The sequence below is a fragment of the Gymnoscopelus braueri genome (genome assembly GCF_963280865.1).
Source record: "Gymnoscopelus braueri genome assembly, chromosome: 19".
NCBI lineage: Eukaryota > Metazoa > Chordata > Actinopteri > Myctophiformes > Myctophidae > Gymnoscopelus > Gymnoscopelus braueri.
Genome location: NC_137621.1, coordinates 16351380 through 16370026, shown reverse-complemented (window position 1 = coordinate 16370026; position 18647 = coordinate 16351380). Strand labels below are relative to the sequence as shown.

General features: G+C 41.9%; 1 protein-coding gene across 1 annotated transcript; it reads left to right on the top strand.

The window, feature by feature from the left end:
• Window positions 1-5336: 5336 nt before the first annotated feature.
• Window positions 5337-6500, top strand: LOC308074681 (ceramide glucosyltransferase-like; the record flags this gene model as incomplete). Its single annotated transcript, XM_080414188.1, has 1 exon — window positions 5337-6500. One exon carries the CDS (start codon window positions 5337-5339, stop codon window positions 6498-6500), a length of 1164 nt encoding a protein of 387 aa, XP_080270314.1.
• Window positions 6501-18647: the final 12147 nt, after the last annotated feature.

Genomic DNA, 18647 nt, shown 5'->3' with positions numbered 1-18647 from the left:
GACTGTACCACTTTCTCCTCTGTCTCTTTCTTGTTAATATGTAGACACCAGTGTCTCTTTCTAGTCAATATGTAGACACCAGTGTCTCTTCCTTGTCAATATGTGGACACCAATGTCTTTTGTTGAGATTCTGAATTCTTAACTCCCCTGAGTCCCCATCTTTACACCAATCCAGTTTGTAAACACCATTAATTAAATTAATTCTTTCAATGCACTAAAATCTTCATGGTCTTCCTGCCCTGGCATTTGGCCTTTGTGCCCTCAAAAAATTGACAACACCAAAGGCCAAGTGGCCTTGCCACTAAAATGACAAAATTCCAGGCCTGGAGTCAATATTGCTCTCTTTTTTTTTTAATAAATCCTTTCATTTCTTACATTTCTTTTTCTTAAGATTTTAAAAAACAAAAATCTAACGAATTCCATAGGTTTTGAGCTTGTAGATCGGCAATTTTCACTAGTTTGGGTCCCCTTCTCGAGCTGGGAACCACTGCTGTAGAAGAGCACTGTTGAAGAGCACAATGCTGGGGTTGGTGTAGATGGTATGACCATAGGGTACATACCTGACACATGCTGGGGTTGGTGTAGTAGATGGTATGACCATAGATTACATACCTGACATGCTGGGGTTGGTGTAGATGGTATGCCCATAGATTACATACCTGACATGCTGGGGTTGTTGTAGCAGCTTGGAACATGAAGGAAACCTTCAGCAGAGCGGAGGAGGTGGAGTGAGACGATGTGGATCAGCTGCTCCATGCTGGATGGTTCCGGGGTGTAACCCTGGCCTGGTGGGACCCACACAGCCCACACATCATCCTGGGAGAATCACAATCACAATCAGCTTTATTGTCACATCACAGGTTTACAGGTGTAAAGAAGTGAGTGAAATTGTTATTTGATATTTTTACTTTTTCGTAAACATTTCCGTTGCCCACCTAAAAATCCTAACTCAGTACAATCATCACCTAGCCCGCAAGCAACTCTTAAGATGCTATCGCGTTGGAAATCACCCAACGGTCCTGCATACCACCGGTTTCGAAATAGCACACAATGCAGGAGGCAGCAGCATGTTGCGTTATTGAAAACGAGCGCTTCCAAACTCCAAATAATCACCTGCACAGAATGTATTGACGGTAAGTAGGTCATATTAACATGACAACGGTTCATTTTTATGAAACAAAAACTTGGCAGATACAAAGAGCATAATCCAAGCTTTCCGTACAGATGCAATGTTATTGAGTGTAACGTCGTTTTTATACAATCAGATCTGACTTTTCTGTTTGAATGTATGGGGCTGTCAAGGGCAGTGCAGGATTAACGGAAGGAGAGCCAAATGTTACTGGCCATTCAACACGTTCACAAACACACATTAGATATACCAGTCCACGGAAGAGCAGTGAACAAGGACAAACTGCTTTCATTGCATTATGCCCCACACAAATGGAACAAACTTCAGGACTCTCTGAAACTGGAGAGATTGGTCTCAATAGAGACATTTAGGGTACTTCTTGAGGACGCATTACATAGTGTAACTGCACCCGTTTCATGTAACACTATATTTATTTGCATCTGTGATGATTGTAATATGATTCAAATGTTTGTTATTGTTTTTTCATTATGTATGTATTTCATGTGTTTTATATGCTGTTATCAGGGCGTCCTTGATGGGCTTCCCTGAATAAATAAAGGATAAAGAAAGAAAAGAAAGGAGCCCTGTCTAGCAGCTCACAGAGCCTCAGATAGAGGGAGCCAAACCCTCCTTAATCGGTGACTTCAGAGGGTCAGGAAGTCAGGACCATATATGGGCAGTGGTGGAAAAAGTACTCACATTTCTTACTTAGGTGATAGTCTCAATACTGCAATGTAGAAATACTCTGTTACAAGTAAAAGTCTGGAATTCAAAATGTACTTGAGTAAAAGTACAAAAGTATTGGCATCAAAATGTACTTAAAGTACCAAAAGTAAAAGTTCTAATTATACAGAATGTCCCATTTCACAAGTTTTCAACAAAAATGTAATCTTTTGAAAATCTAGATCTACATGCTCACAATGTGTCACATCGCGACGCATTGTGAGCTTGTAGATCGGCTATTTTGAAATGTATATAGTGCTGAGGTGGTTACTTTATGTTTGTAATAATAATCAAAATCTACAAAGTAACTAGTAACTAAAGTTTTCAAATAATTGTAGTGGAGTAAAAGTACAATATATGCCTCTGAGATGTAGTGGAGAAGAAGTAAAAGTATTGAAAATTGGAAATGCATAAAGTAAAAAATACCTCAAAACTGTACTTAAGTACAGTACTTGAGTAAATGTGCTTAGTTACTTTACACCACTGCATACGGGAGCCTCCTATTAACAGCAGACAGGACTGCACATAGCCAATAGTTGAATTAGACCCACAGGTGCATTATTAACCACTTTTCCCTACACCAAATCTCTTCTCAAAAGTACCCGGTCTACAAGGTCACAATGTGACCTGTTGTGATGCTGGTGAGCCAGTCACCAGTCCAGTAGCCTCGATCTCCAGGCTTTTATTGTTTAGTTTTGCTAAAAAAAATAAAAGCCCGGAGGAACGCGTCGGTGTACCTGGTATAGGAAGTGTTTAGTTTCCCCAACCAACCAGAGTGCGGTGGGCGTCGCTCGTAATGTTGTGTTAACGGGGCGGGGGTTGACGGACAGATCGGTGAACCAATGGGATCAGGCGCAATCTCTCTGCGCCTCTATACACCCGCCCCTCTATACACGAAAACAGGAGCGCTGGTGCAGCCTACCAGTCCAGTGATGTCAGCCTCCTGGAGGTCCCCAAGACCAGGCTACGTACCTGGGGCGACAGGGTCTTCTGTGGCTGCTCCCCCCCCCCCCCCTCCCTCTGGAATGCACTCCCCAAACACATCAGAGACTTCCCCCTCCCTCCCCAACTTCAAAACCGCCCTCAAAACCTGTTCAGAATGGCCTTTCCGAGTTGACTTTGATTTCAAACTCGTTATTTTTTTGTGTTTTATTGCTTCTTATCTTTAGCTTATCTGAGCTTTTCCTAATAAAGTTGTACTCTTTTTGCGTCCTCTGCCCTGGCCCCCACACACATGTAAAGCTTCTTTGAGTACTTGCGCTATATAAATTCCAGATATTATTATTATTATTATTATATGTATGGTTCCATATGGTTCCGTTTGTGTGGTGCCATTTTGTTGAGTTTTCATTGTTTATTATTAGATGAGAGGAGAGGAGAGGGGAGGAGAGAGGAGAGGGGAGGAGAAAACAGACAGTGTCACAGTGACAATGAAGTAAAACCATTTTTGTTGTTTTTGTCTTTTCCTTTCATCCCACTACAAAAATCTTACATGTGGGATTATTACTGGAGTTGTATGGGACAGGAAGGAGCTCGCAAAACAGCAAAACAGCAGCAATGGTGGACATGGCAGCAAAGATGCCAGTACCAGGCACCACATAACACAGTGGAAGTTTAAAATGAAAAATAAACAGTTTGGCCAGATGGTGGTGCTAGAGGACAGGTCATGAGGTCACATGAGTCAGTTGTTGTTTTTTCCCTCTCTCTTGGGAGAATGAAGGTGAACTGCAAATGTAGTATTGATCCACATCCTTGATTTAAAATTAAGGAAAAATAAATACAGAGTCTACATTTTCCTTTCATCTCTGTTGCTTGTTCATAAAACATAGAAACATGGCAGTTACTTTAAACTGTAAACTGGGTCTAATCGACCATCTGATGCAATATTTTGACTAGCTTGTTGTCATAAAAACCAGTACAATCTATGTGTATGTGTTTATCTGAAGGTTTTATTAACTGCCAATGCTTTTCAATGGGGACGCCACAGGTTTTTTTGCGGAAATACGCGAATGGCAACAAATCGCTCCGTTTGCATTGAAAAGCATTGTCAGAATCCGCCGCATAGGCAGAATAAAAGTTCGGTGTGACCGTACCCTAAATGGGTTAATAGCAATGAGTGAGGAGAATAATATGAGAGATAATGAGAGATATGAGAGATATGGGTCTCACAAGAAAGTGTTTATTCAGGGAATTTAACAAAGGCGGGGTGGGGAAACAAATGCAGCCAAACTTAAATCGTCTTCCCAATCTGGGGTATTTTCATCAACATTATTCATCATTCATCTTAGTAGTGTCCAGCATAGGATGTATGGGATGGGATGCATAAAAACAGAAAGAACAGTCCATTGGTAAATAATTAAATTCAACTCATTTGTTTGGAAAAGAGTGGAGTGTGCATCTTACCGCCCAACAGCTTACCTTGCAGAGGAAGAGTGAGCCTTACTGAGCTGAGATATGAGCGTCAGCTTTTTATGGCTGATCAGATTCAGAACCCAGGTCCTTACTTGGTTATCAGACACAGCAGTCGTCATTTCGAGCTGATTGAGGAGGAATGCAGGTAGGCGCTGCCCCCTCAATCACTCTGCCTAGGCCTAGGGCCAAACATGGTCTGCAGTGCTGAACCTCAGCCAGAGCACACCTCATACCGTACAGGACGCTGGTCAGAGCGTGCCCATAGAGACACTCCACAAAACACTCCACATACATTCATTTGGGGACTATGTCTTTTGCAAAAACAAAATTAGTTTATTTTATTTTAGTTTAGTGGAACTTTCCCCTGTCCCCAAATATCAGGGTTGATAACCAGGTACAGTTAGTTTATTGAGAGCTCAGTTTCTCTCTGCTCACTAGAGTTGCACCGATATGACACCAGTATCGGAAAAGCTGCCAATAATACTGCCTAAAATGCTGGTATCGGTGAGTATTCCAGGCTATGCATTGCAGATCCGATACCACGTAATTTAGCACATGATGAAATTTCTTTTACAGTAAAAAAAAAAAGAACAGTATTATTACAGTATTATTTCACTAACTTGTATTTGCTAACCCGTTGACACGTAGTCAGATTACCCATTGTACCCAATGTCAGAGTACCCGTTGCACCCATTGTCAGAGTACTTAGTGCAGTAACCATTATCATAGTACTTGGAGGCCAGTCTATGACATCAGTATTATAGGCCTATCGGCATATTGATGACATCAGGGATCTCCATATGTGGGCATAAAATGGACACTGGCGGACAGACACGCCATAAAAAGAACTGAATAGAGCTCCCAGTGACGTAATCATTCCACAACATATATATGAATGGTGTGTCCATTTTGCACCCCAGCCATTACGCTAAGGTAGGAAGGAACTTGCTTGGCAACAACCTGAACTTACAGTTATCACTATATCAGATTTGAATGGAAGTGACTCCTCATGACTCTCCTGGAGTTTGCTCAGCATGGACTGTCCATTGTTGGAATCATATTATTTTGCGTCATGTGGTCGATGCACCTCATGTCAATTTCTTACGTTCGCTGGTACATGCACAGGAGAGCCAAGCAAAACCTGCCCGTGAGGTGTTTTGAAGGCGTTTCACTGCTGAAGCCTTTGAAGGGAATCGACCCACAACTCGCCAGTAACCTGGAGACATTTTTCACTTTGGATTACGAACAGTATGAAGTACTACTGTGCGTTCAGGACGCGGACGACCCAGCCGTCGAGGTGTGCAAGACGCTCCTGGAGAAGTACCCCAACGTTGATGCCAAACTCTGCATAGGAGGCAGGAAGGTGGGGATGAACCCGAAGATCAACAACCTGATGCCGGGCTACGAAGCTGCAAAGTACAACCTCATCTGGATCTGTGATAGTCGGATTAGAGTCAAGGCCGACACCCTGACCGACCTGACCAATCACATGACAGACAAGGTCGGGATGGTCCACGGGTTGCCATACGTGGCCGACCGCGAGGGATTCGCCGCCGCTCTCGAGCAGGTGTACTTTGGGACATATTTCACGCGCTTGTACATCTCGGCCCACGTGACGGGCATCACGTGTGTGGCGGGTATGTCGTATCTGATGAGGAAGGAGATCTTAGACCAGGCGGGTGGACTTGAGGCCTTCGCCCAGTACATGGGAGAGGACTACATCATGGCTAAGGCCATAGCCGTTAGGGGCTGGAAGTTCGCCTTGGCGACTCAGGTGGCGATGCAAAACTGTGGCTCGTGTTCCTTCTCCCAGTTCCAATCCCGCATGATCCGGTGGACTAAGATACGTATCAACACGCTTCCCACCACTCTGGTGGAGCCCATGTCAGAGTGCTTTGTGGCCAGCTTGATTATCGCCTGGGCGGCACACAACGTCTTCGGGTGGAATATAATGGCCTTCTTCACGTGTCACTGTTTGGCCTGGTTCATAGCGGACTATGTACAACTCAGTGGAGTGCACGGTGGTGGTGTGGTCGGCCTCTCCAAGCGGAAGTATGCCGTGGCCTGGCTAATCCGCGAGTCGCTCGTCTTGCCGATCTTCCTGTTGGCCCTCTGGGGCCGCGCCACCATCAGCTGGAGAGAGAGCCGCTACCGGCTCTACTGCGGCGGAACCGCAGAGGAGGTCCCGGACGTCAGCGAGAGAGACAAGCGAGGTGTAGCATGGACGCCGGTGTAAAGGAGTGCCAGTGTCCAGTGGTGGAAAGTAACTAAGTACTGTACTTAAGTACTGTACTTAAGTACAATTCTGAGGTATTTGTACTTGAGTATTTCCAATTTCCAATACTTACACTTGTACTCCACTACATCGCGGATCTAAATATTGTACTTTTACCTCACTACATGTATTTGAAAACTTTAGTTACTTGTTACTTTGTAGATTTTGATTATTATTACAAAACCTACATTAACCACATACATTTCGGCCATTTGAAAATGGCCGATCTACAAGCCCACAATGCGTCGCAATGCGACGCATTGTGAGCTTGTAGATCTGCTATTTTCAAAAGATGTTCATACATTTGAAAACTTGAAATGGGACATTCGGCATAATGAGTACTTTCACTTTTGGTACTTCAAGTACATTTTGATGCCAATACTTTAGTACTTTTACTCAAGTAGATTTTGAATTCCGGACTTTTACTTGTAACAGAGTATTTCTACATTGCAGTATTGATACTTTTACTCAAGTAAAGCAATTGAGTACTTTTTCCACCACTGCCTGTGTCTAGAAATAACAAGTTCTTGGTGCTTGTAGTGACAAGTACTGACTATTCACTATATTACAACTAAATAGTATCTAAGAAGGTTTGCAAGTTGAACCAACTGCCATCCGGTGTACAGGTACCAGTTGAGCTTGGCCTGTCAGTTCATCTCGGGGTCCTGTGTCTGCAGACGTCGTCACTGCCATGTGTTCATGCAGGAACGTAATAGCTATCTTAGTGCCAGAGAGCTACAGTAAATAAGAGCAAAATAAATGGCTGCAGTTTCTTTCTTTCTTATACAGTAGATGGTCTAGCCATCTATAAGAGGGTCAGAGTGTGTGTGTGTGTGTGTGTGTGTGTGTGTGTGTGTGTGTGTGTGCTACATATGCTTTATACTTTTTGAAAGAATTGTATATTAATGTAAGTCAATGGGCCTCTGATCGGAAATGTGGGCACTGAAACCGTGCCCACATTTGGAGTCATACATCATAGATATGTCATAGATAGGTGACTGATGTCATAGGATGCCACATTAAGTCTGAGATCCGTATTGGAACCACGCTGTTCTCAATTGGATCCCAAGATCCACATGATAAGAACCATGGGAAATTTGGAGTCACCAACTGCTTCTTTCCACCTGACTGTGAGGAGTTTCGCTGCTGGGAAGGCATATTACATATGGAGGTTCACACACTACCCCAACAGTTCCATTTCTTGCCGAACAAGGATCCTGACCAACCTGGAGGAGTTGATAGTGCAGGCAGCAAAATAACAAAATCCCATGCTAGATTCCCACCCACAAACATGGCTGATTGTGTTCGATGGAGCATCTGGCCAAGCTGGAGGAACCATGGTGCAATTGAGCTCTGGTTTCCACGGTAGTGGGTACTGGGCACTCGCCCACTTTACCCCTTTGCCACTCAGGTACCTCCCAATGCCCTTCTTACATTCAACCTAGCTAGCATGAAGCTTTGTTGTGGAAAAACAATAAACATCAGTTAACGCCCCTCCACTCAAGTCTGTCCCAGCATAAGTGAGAATGTGTTGGTCCCAGACAGGTAAGGTGTGTTGCTTATCATGGGAAATAGTTGCAACTGAGCAGGTGCCTACTGCCTACATAATATTATGGCTGAAATGTGAGAAAAAAATCATCAAATTCAACTATCACAACCTCTAAATGTTACATAGAGTCGGGAACTACGCCTTAAAATATATTTTAAAATAGAATTAAAATGTATTTTTCTGTTTTCATTTCTGCTAAGAAGCAAGCTATATATTCTTTGATTGATTTGATTTACATTGGGACAAATTAGCGAGACTGCAAAGATGAAACGGAAGCGGGCAGGAGGCAGGGCATCCGCTTTACACCCCAATCATTTTCAGCGCTTCTGTTTCACAGACTGTATGAAGCATTTGAAAATTGTGTGAGTCAACAGTCTGGCTCGAGAAACTACTGTATAGTGGCACGTTTACACACACACATGCACACGCACACGCACACACTCTCTCTCCCTCTGAGAGGTGAACGTGTTTTCGAAGTGTTTTCTTCCCCCCTTGAGTAGGCCTACTGGTGGTCTGTTTGTTTCAACTATGCACTCGACGAGTGCAAACACAGAGCTGCTGCCTTTTAAAAAGCCCTGAGGTTAACTTTATTTCAGTTGAGATGAGAGCTTCCTTAAAAAAAGAAGAGAGAAAAAAATATTTCATGTGTAGTAATGCTATTAGTTCCAGTCTTTTAGTTGCAGTCCGACTTCTCTGACAGGCCTGGGAGGCGGGAGGTTCTGTTTTCGCCCCTGTCCGTGTGGCCATGTGTGTCCATTCACCTGTTTGCAGCTACTCTCAGACACCATTGGACTGATTTGAAACACTTACTCCTCCCAGTAGGCCAAGAAAGACACTCAACCCCACATTTTTAATTGGCCTCATGGTGGCACTATAACAGGCCACTTTAAGTTTGGCCTATAACTCTTGATTGTAGGTTGTACAATTAATTGCAGGTCGTACAATTAAAAGTTTTTTTCCCCCTGTATTTGCTCATGCCGCAACTCCCCGTATAGGTAGGCCTATAGCACTCAAATCTGGTCTCGGACTCGAGTCTGTTTGGTTTTTTTTAAATTGTCTCCTATAATGGCATATAACGGTAGGATGAAAATGGTTAAAATATTTTTTATAGGGTATGGAATTTGCCTCTGTATTGTGAAATTAATGCCGATACTGTACATGTATACTTAATGAGTGCTGATGTACTAATGATCATTCTCTCTCTCTCTCTCTCGCTCCCTCTCCTTCCAGCCATGAAGAGTAATCACCAGTTCTCCAGTCCTCTTGAGGAAGACTCTTATCTATAACTTCTCTCCTGTCTTCAGAGAACATCGAAACGTTTTCATACAGAAATACTACTTTGACTGAACTCACAGCGCCGTATAAACGTATTTTATTTATAATTTTTGTGTAATCTGTTTTTAGGCCAAGCACGTCATTGAGAACAATGTTTTTATTTACTATGGCAGGATTGGCAAAAGGCAAAGTCTCTTGAGCTTAAGAGGTAGGGGCTATTTAACAGCCTAAATGTCAACGTTTTGAGAAAAAGTAAAAAAATAAATAATCAAAAGACCAGCACACATCTAAAACATTTCCAACACTACAAAGGGCTTTTTCGCACCGGATGCGACAGATGCCATTAGTGAATCATTTTCAGTGAGAGGCAAGCGGTTAGGTAGAGAAGCTCAGGCAGTCTGACAGGCGGAGTGTTTCACGCATATGTCCGCCTGCGACAAGAGTTGAACTGTGTTTTATTTTATACCATGCATTAAAACATGTTTATTCACACCAGGAGCGCAGTGCGACCTCACACATCCAAGCGAGAACACAGGTGTTTTGTCGCTCCATGTGTGAAAAGCACTTACCAGGTATAGTGTCTGTGTAGCCTACCTCCTGAAGATACCTGCAGAGAGAGAGAGGGAGAGAGAGAGATGAAGAGATATTAACCACTTTGAGAGAGATGAGATGAGATGAGATGAGAAATACTTTATTATCCCCAAAGGGAAATTGTGGTGTCACAGCAGCACAGTGTAACAATAAATAGTAAGCAACAGACAAACAAAAACACAACGAGACAGATGGACACAACATAGACCAGGGTCGACAACATGCATTTAGGGAGAGTTTTTTTTTTTTTTTTTTTCTTTAACTCTGGCGTGCCCATTTTAGACTTGTCATTATAGGCAAAAATGTTCCAAATTTTGTGATAAAATCTTAGTATAAGTATAAAATAGAGCTTAAAGCTGCAATCTGTAAGATTTGTGTTCTGCTAGGGATTCAAACCCACATCAGTGCCAAAATGTTTACTGTTGAGCTGTAACTGAGACTCTCTTTGGACTCTCAGTATATCATGCAATACCTCTTGTCAACCAGTGGGTGTCCTACCAGACCATAGGATCTAAATGTGTCAATGGAAGAGTAGGAAGACCACAATGCACATGAACCAGTTATATTGTTTTAAGACAAAATATTTTTCATGATCCAATGCTGCCCTCTTGCGGAATTGCTGTAACTGCAATAATTAGGCCTGTCTGCCCTCTAAATCAGGGGTCTTCAACAGGGGGTCTGGGACCCCTAAGGGGTCCTCAGAGTTACTACAGGGGGTCCGCCAAATGTTTGTGTGATGGGGAACATTAGCCCCCCCCCCTAATTCTTTCCTACCTTCACCTTACTTCATCTTGAGGGAAATAATGTTCTACTTGGCAAATAGGCCTAGTTGAAATTAATTATTAAAATATTAGTACCATTTTGAACAAAAATTATGCAGAATATAATAATATATATAATTATATTTACATACACATACACTGTTATGCTAAAAAAAAACGAAATAGCGGAAAGTTGCCTGAGAAGAAACTCTGCTTTGTCATTACTGATCATATAATCATCATCATCATCATGTTAGCGTGTAGGCTACCATCTTACTTCATAGAAAGCTCCTAATATCTTAATACAATTCGAACGAAAACATGTTCTGTGACTAAATCAGTCGTTAAATTCTCAAAATTATAAGCAAATCCTTTCTCTAGCTTCAAGCGCCCTGTGTTAGTAGTAGTACTGACTACATAATCCACATTTCACAAGCAAATACAAACATCACTGCACCAGTGTAATGTTTAAGACGCCTCATAACTAACTAATGTATGTATGTATGTATGTCATTACCTCAATGTGTTTTTTCTTTGCAATAAAAATACTTAAAAATACTACATACTATTTTATAACATGCATTGCATCCTCCCAGTGGTTCTCAACATTTTCTGACTGTGACCCCCCCAAAATAATCATATTTGAACTGACAAGCACTTGGAATTGTAGGAGTTGAGGCATTACATTTAGTTTGACTCGGTTCCACAGATAAATGTTGTGAAAATAGCTGATCTACAAGCTCACAATGCCTCAATGCCAGGCGTTGTGAGCTTGTAGATCGGCTATCGTCCAACATTTGGCCTCTCATATTATTTGACAATTTGGCCAATGTTTGCCTATGCAGGGAAATAATAGCCTATTAGAAAGCCCCAAGCAGCACTGTTAAGTGGAAATGTAACCAAATACACTGTACATGCAGGTAGCATGACAACGTGTGGTGTTTCTTGCATAGTATAGCTCAAGTCATCTGGTACTGGTAGTCTGAACGACTCGACATTAAATGCCTGGTGCTCCATAAATAGCCTAGAATGGCTGAATGCAGAACATCTTATCAGTAATATTGTCTTTAGTCCATTATGCACCAGTCTGACCGAACCATTCCACCGTGTATATAATAGAGATAGATCACCTATCAGTCTGTCCGAACCATTCCTCTGTGTATATCAGTGGTTCTCACCTGTGGGTCCGGCCCCCCAGGGGTGTCCCCACATGATTTTTGGGGGTCCCCAGATGACGGTAAAGTGACAATTTAAGGACTTTTAATACCGAATACAAAAAAAAATCAATGAAAAAAGACCATTTCATCAAAAGTAATCAACAAACTATACTATAAAAACTGGTGAAACATTAGCCAAAATTGTCAAATTATATAAGAAAGAGGCAACAATTTTTAAAATAGCCATCTACAAGCTCAATGCCTCGCAACACCAGGCATTGTGAGCTTGTAGATCTGCTATTTTCACAATATTTATCTGTGGAACCGAGTCAAACTAAATGTAATGCCCTCAACTTGCATACAAAGAAAACAACTGACAGATTACAACAAATGCGGCAGCCAGAGTTTTAACTAAAACTAAGATGAGAGAACTTATTACTCCAGTTCTAGCTTCACTACACTGGCTCCCGGTTGTTTTTAGGATTGATTTTAAAATTATTTTACTAGTTAATAAGGCTCTAAATGGTCTGGCACCTTCCTACCTCTATGACTGCCTGCCTAGATATGTTCCAAACCGCCCCCTCAGGTCTTCAAGTGCTGACCTGCTCGAGGTTTCTACAAAAACACGGTGAAGCAGCATTCGGCTTGGTCGACAGTTCAGAAATCTGCCTACCAATGACATGGATAGGGACTCCTAGCTAATAGATAGAAACTACAGCCTCTCTTCCTGGGAAGTTAGAAATATAAGCCATTGTTCTTGCATAGATGAAAAAAATCAAGTTTGAAATCTTGTTTGAAATGACCAACCCTGCCTACCAATGATGTCACGGGTAGGCAGGTTTCTGAACTGTCCACAGCCCTCCTCTGAGTGAGTAGTAGGCCAGCAGGTGTATGGGAGAATGTCCCTCGGATAAGATTTGTGGAAAGGCCCCTTAATGGCCTGGAGGTCTATTAGACCCACCGTACTCCATGTATCCCATTTTTCATGGCCGCAACCCACATACTCTGCTGCGCCTCTCATCCCACAAATGCATGTTCCATACAAATGGAGCACCATTTAAAAGGGAAATAAACAGGCTTTCCAACAGTATAAAAGTTATTGCTAAGCATTGTGATCACTCACCTCTTTGAGGGTGTGAGACAGCAGGCCATGCCCTCTGATCTCAAATTACCAACCAGGGCCTAAAGAGAGGAAATAAAGATCTAAATATTCACAGTAAAGTGTTAGGCAATTTGGAACTCCAAGAGTGTACAAATGTAACCAAATGGACCTTCATGTGTATACTCTTACTTTCATAGTCTCACCCTGTTTCAGCCCTCCTCTGAGACAGAGTGAGTAGACAGAAATGGTGCCATCTTATGAGCATTAGTGAAGACCTAGTATATGAAATGTTTGAAAATGGGTTAACGTTAAGTGGTCTTCGAAGTACAACATTTCCAGGAATCAATTAAATTATGCACAATTCCTGCAATCCTGCATTGCATTTCAGGCTTTGCATAACAAATATCAATATCGTACAGTCCTTATAGCTGTCCCAGAGATGGGTTGAATTGTGTGTATTTTATTTGATTGTTTATTTTTGTCAGAATTGTGGATACATTTTTATTTTGGGTAACATATACTGTATTGTTGTGTGATATAGTGCCATCTACTGTTCAGGTCAGTTACATATATTGCATGGGCAGAAAGCATGTGACACCAATCACAGGAATATTGAGTTCACATGTTTGAGCAGAAGGTTCTTATAATCAGAACTACTGAGATTTGGGAGAGGGAAGGAGCTCTTTCTTTGTCTGTGAAGAGGCTCTGAGAATAATATTAATACAGATAATAAGATATAAAAAAAAGTACTAACAGCTCCTGGATGTTCTGTGCAGAAGGCGCACACAGTATGTCTCTTGTTATGTGTTTCCTTTGTATAAATGATCTTCATTGTAGTTGTATATGTGTGTGTTTATGCAACATGATAATGTGGACATTTCATCATATGGACAATTCATGGTCACTTAAAACAGCATGACTGTCAAGGAGGACATTTACAATTCATTGATTTAAAAAATATTATTTGTTTTATGTTGCAGTTGATGATGCTGCCCTCTGATGAACTCTGTGGAACAGAGAACTGTGTGACAGAACTGTCTGATACAATCATCATCTCAACCTCCCATCTAGCAAATTGCTCTATTATTTATGTATTATTATTATTGATTTGCGATAGTTATTTCTACATTGTGGTATTGATACTTTTACTTAAGTACAAAATGTGAGTACTTCTTCCACCACTGGACACTTGTGGATTGAATTCAGGTGTGGAAGATGAGATACTCTGTGATTCACTCTATTGGGGCCAGGCAAACATATGACTGACCAGATGAAGCGTTTAGTTGAACTGTGATCAGGAGCGGAGCACTTCGTCCTGCGGCTCCACAGACACTGGGGACGGGAGGGTGCCGTTCGCAGGTTTTAGTCTTGCCGGGCGGTGAAGACAGATAGTCAGGGGGAGTTTAGCTGCCTTCACGTTAGTAGGGGGGGAGGCTATGGTCTCCTGTAGATAGATATAGGGCTGGGGATTAGCAGAGTATGTCCTCCGCCCTGGCCGCTCCGTCCACCAGTGATCACTTGTCGACATGCTGTGTTAACTGACCTGCTGACATCCACTACTGCTGCTGCTGCCTGCTTCATGTGACGTCGTTCAACTCCCCAGAGACACGCTTCTCTAGACGTCTAGAGAAGCGTGTCTCTGGGGAGTTGAACGACGTCACATGAAGCTCAGACCCAGGGGTCCCTAGCTAAGGGGGAAGAGTTAAGTATTGTTTAAAAAATTAACACAACGTTGTAATGGATATATCGCAGGCTTAGGTGAGTTAGGTCTGTATCTGATTGTGTGGTTTTAGTCACACCACAGACTCTGTTTGTAGATTGGGGACCTTCCTTGAGATAAAATCTTATGAAATGGGGGCCTGTCCTTTTAAATGTAAAGTGTAGATGGATACAGCCTAAACTAAACCTATAGCTATGCATGTTGAACATTAAAATACCACGAAATATTCAGTTGTCTCCTCCTCACAACATTGGAAATGAATGCTTAAAATTACCCAGCATCCACTTCATTCAACCATGTAGTTGAGTATAGTGCGACATCTAGTGGCTGGATGCTGTCGATGCACGCCGTTTGAGAATTAACTCCCCTGTCTTTAGTGACACATTTTCATCAAAAACTCCCTTATTTTAATATAATTTCAATGTGTCAAGTGATCAATGTAATCAAGACAGCTAAGCTGGGCAGCCAGCTGACAGTAATCAGTAGGGGTGTAACGATACATTTTAACAACGATTCGATACGTATCACGATACTTGGTTGTCGATACGATACATGAACGATACAGGTTAATTTAGAACGATACGATATGTTTCGATTCAGTGATTTAGTCGATACGATACATGAACGATACAGGACAGGTTAATTTAGAACGATACGATTCGATTCAATGACTTAAAATCGATATAGTAACTATTTATTTACCCAAAAATTCTGTGTGAAAAATAAATACCTGGATACTGGATATAAACCCCTCTTTCTCTTTTTTTCTTCTTAAAAGTACTTAGTTTGATATAATTGATTATTTGCATTGCAGAACGATTCGATACGATTATTTGCATTGCAAAACGATTCGATACGATACAAAGTCAAACGATACGATATTTAGCTGTTTGCATATCGATATAGTAGATCGTTGAAAATTCAAAACGATGCATCGATGCAGTTACTGTATCGTTACGGGCCTAGTAATCAGCCATCAATTTGGGTCTAGTGGTGTCCACTGCAGCCAAGGTTAATTGACCCACAGTACCTGAAGCACTTAATTGGTTTGATTTAAGTCATTGATAGTTATGTGTTTTCTTTATGACCTGTTGTACAGGTCAGGATTTTGGTCCGTGTTGGAAAACAGTGAAGCTCTTTCTTGGAGATGCAAGATGGTGAACCAGAAGGCCCACGGACACTGATCGATCTACGTGCCAGTGCAAGGGTCCACTTTGTAAGGTCAGACTGTGAAACTCACTGTCAGACCGGTATTGATTGATGTACTTTATTTAGTAAGACATGAGAACAACAGTACATGAAAGTACACATTCACAATACAAGGTCTACTAAACTGGAAGACTCATGAAGCACTAAAGCTTGTTTAAAATCCCCACGCACACAAATCATGATGACATAATATAAATAATAACATAAGAATGACCAGATGAAGCATTCAGTTGAGCTGTGGTCAGGAGCGGAGCACTTCGTCCTGCGTCTCGACAGACACTCTGGGGACGGGAGGGTGCCGTTCGCAGGTTTTAGTCTTGCCGGCGGTGAAGACAGATAGTCAGGGGGAGTTTAGCTGCCTTCACGTTAGTAGGAGGGGAGACTATGGTCTCCTGTAGATAGACATAGGGCTGGGGATTAGCAGAGTGGATCGTCCGCCTTGTTGTAAGGGTTATATATAGCAGGCTGACGTCTGTATCTTAATGTGTGGTTTTAGTCACACTACCAGTGGTGTAAAGTAACACTACCAGTGGTGTAAAGTAACTAAGTACATTTACTCAAGGACTGTACTTAAGGACCTTTTCTTTTCTTTTTTTTTAGTATTTCCAATTTTCAATACTTTAACTTCTACTCCTCTACATCTCAGAGGCAAATATTGTACTTTTACTCCACTACAATTATTTGAAAACTTAAGTTACTAGTTAGGTAGTCTGGGAGACTTCGCCTCAGAGCCTGGACAGCAGGGGCGAGGCCACTGCGTTCTGATTCAAATCAACAGCCAATGAAGAAAAGGGGGCGGGATCCACATGCAGTGGGTGTTGCATGTAAATAGTAGCGACGGGCGGCTGCCATTGTTGTGTACTGCTGTTTGCCTCTCGTCGGACTGTTTAGACGAGTTGCACAGCTCTCAGACCGGTAAGAGGCGTGTCCGCTCAGATTCTGAGCGTAAGTTACATCCCGCCCACAAATACCAGGGCTCTGGCCCAGAAGTTTCCTCGCCCCTCCCGTTTGTATGCGAGAGCTGGCGAAAACTTCTGGGAACTCAGATTACTAGTTAGGCTACTTTGCAGATATAAATTATTATATTATAAAACATAAATTAACACCTTAAGCCCTATTTTATACATAGGCTATTTGAAAATAGCTGATCTACAAGCTCACAATGCGTCGCTATGCGTTGAGCTTGTAGATCTGCTATTTTCAAATATTGTAGTACTTATACTACTTACTTTAAGTATATTTTGATGATTTTGTACTTATACTCAAGGAACATTTTGAACACAGGCCGTTTACTTGTAGCAGAGTATTTTTATATTGTGGTATTGCTATTTTTACTTATTGGGGCCCTTCCTTGAGATAAAATCTTATTAAATGGGGGGCCTGTCCTTAAAGTGTAGATAGGACAACGTTACAGCCTAAACTAAACCTATAGATATGCAGGTTGCAACATAAATTACCACGAAATATTCAGTTGTCTCTTCACTACTACTGTTATCTCACAACATTGGAAATGAATGCTTAAAATGACCCAGCATCCACTTCATTCAACTAGACAGCAGTGTTTGGTGTAGTTGAGTATAGTGCGACATCTAGTGGCTGGATGTTGTCGATGGACACAGTTTGAGAATTAACTCGCCTGTCTTTAGTGACACATTTTCATCAAAAGCTCCCTTATTTTAATATAATTTGGATGAAAACATGTTCTATGACCATCTCAGTTGTTAAATTCAGCGATGGGATTTGGTAGACTATGATGATTTGAATACACAATACAGCTTAAATCAGTGTTTCTCAAAGTGGGGTCCGGGGACCCCCAGAGGTACTTGAGGGGGTTCCAGGGGGTCCCCAGCTAAATGATGGATAGGAACCACATGGACCCTTATGGGTCTGTAACTCTGAGAGTGTACAAATTTGCACACTCTCAGAGTTAAATTAACATTGATTTTACAATATGAATTGGGGTCCCAGAGATACAAATGCCATTAAATGGGGGTCCGTAGTAGCCTGACACTCGTTTCACTCCATTATTCAGTCTGAAAGCCCTCTCAATGCAGCGGAGTTCTGAGATGGGGGCGTGGCCAAAGTGGGACTCCACTATGAACCAACGCGATTGATTCATACTGGATTGTCCCGATCCCGATTCGTCGTACAGATTTTCAACCGAGAAACACCCGCCTTCGAAAGCGTCACCAGACCCTGAATGCTAGGCAAAGGATTCAGGGGGTGGAGCCAGGCTAGGTCCGTAGCCTAATGCATGTCAAACTGGGGGTCCTTGAAATTAAAATGGTTGAGAATCACTGCTAGAGCCGTAAAAAATAATCTTCTCTTATGGGGGTCCCTGGCATATCTTTTCAAATGGGGGGTCCGCGGGCTAGTAAGTGTCAATTTGGGGGTCCTTGACATGAAAAAGTTTTAGAACACTGGCTTAAATGATCAAACTTGTTTGTTGTGCAAAACTGCAAATAAGATAAAGTAACAGCACAGAGCTAATACCCCAATGTCACCCACAAGGTGCTTAAGTTGATAAACAATCCATGTAATGGCCTGCCAAGCACAACTATTATTCAGGATAAAAACAAACAAAAAAGTATGTGCTGCTAATGATGATATTGGACTATCAAGTTTAAAAAACACTCAAGGGCATCTGGCATGTTAAGCTTATTGACAACAAATCACTGTATATCTGACATTATTCATGATCATTTTCCAAATCATACCGTGGTTTATTATGTTTAAGGAAGTCA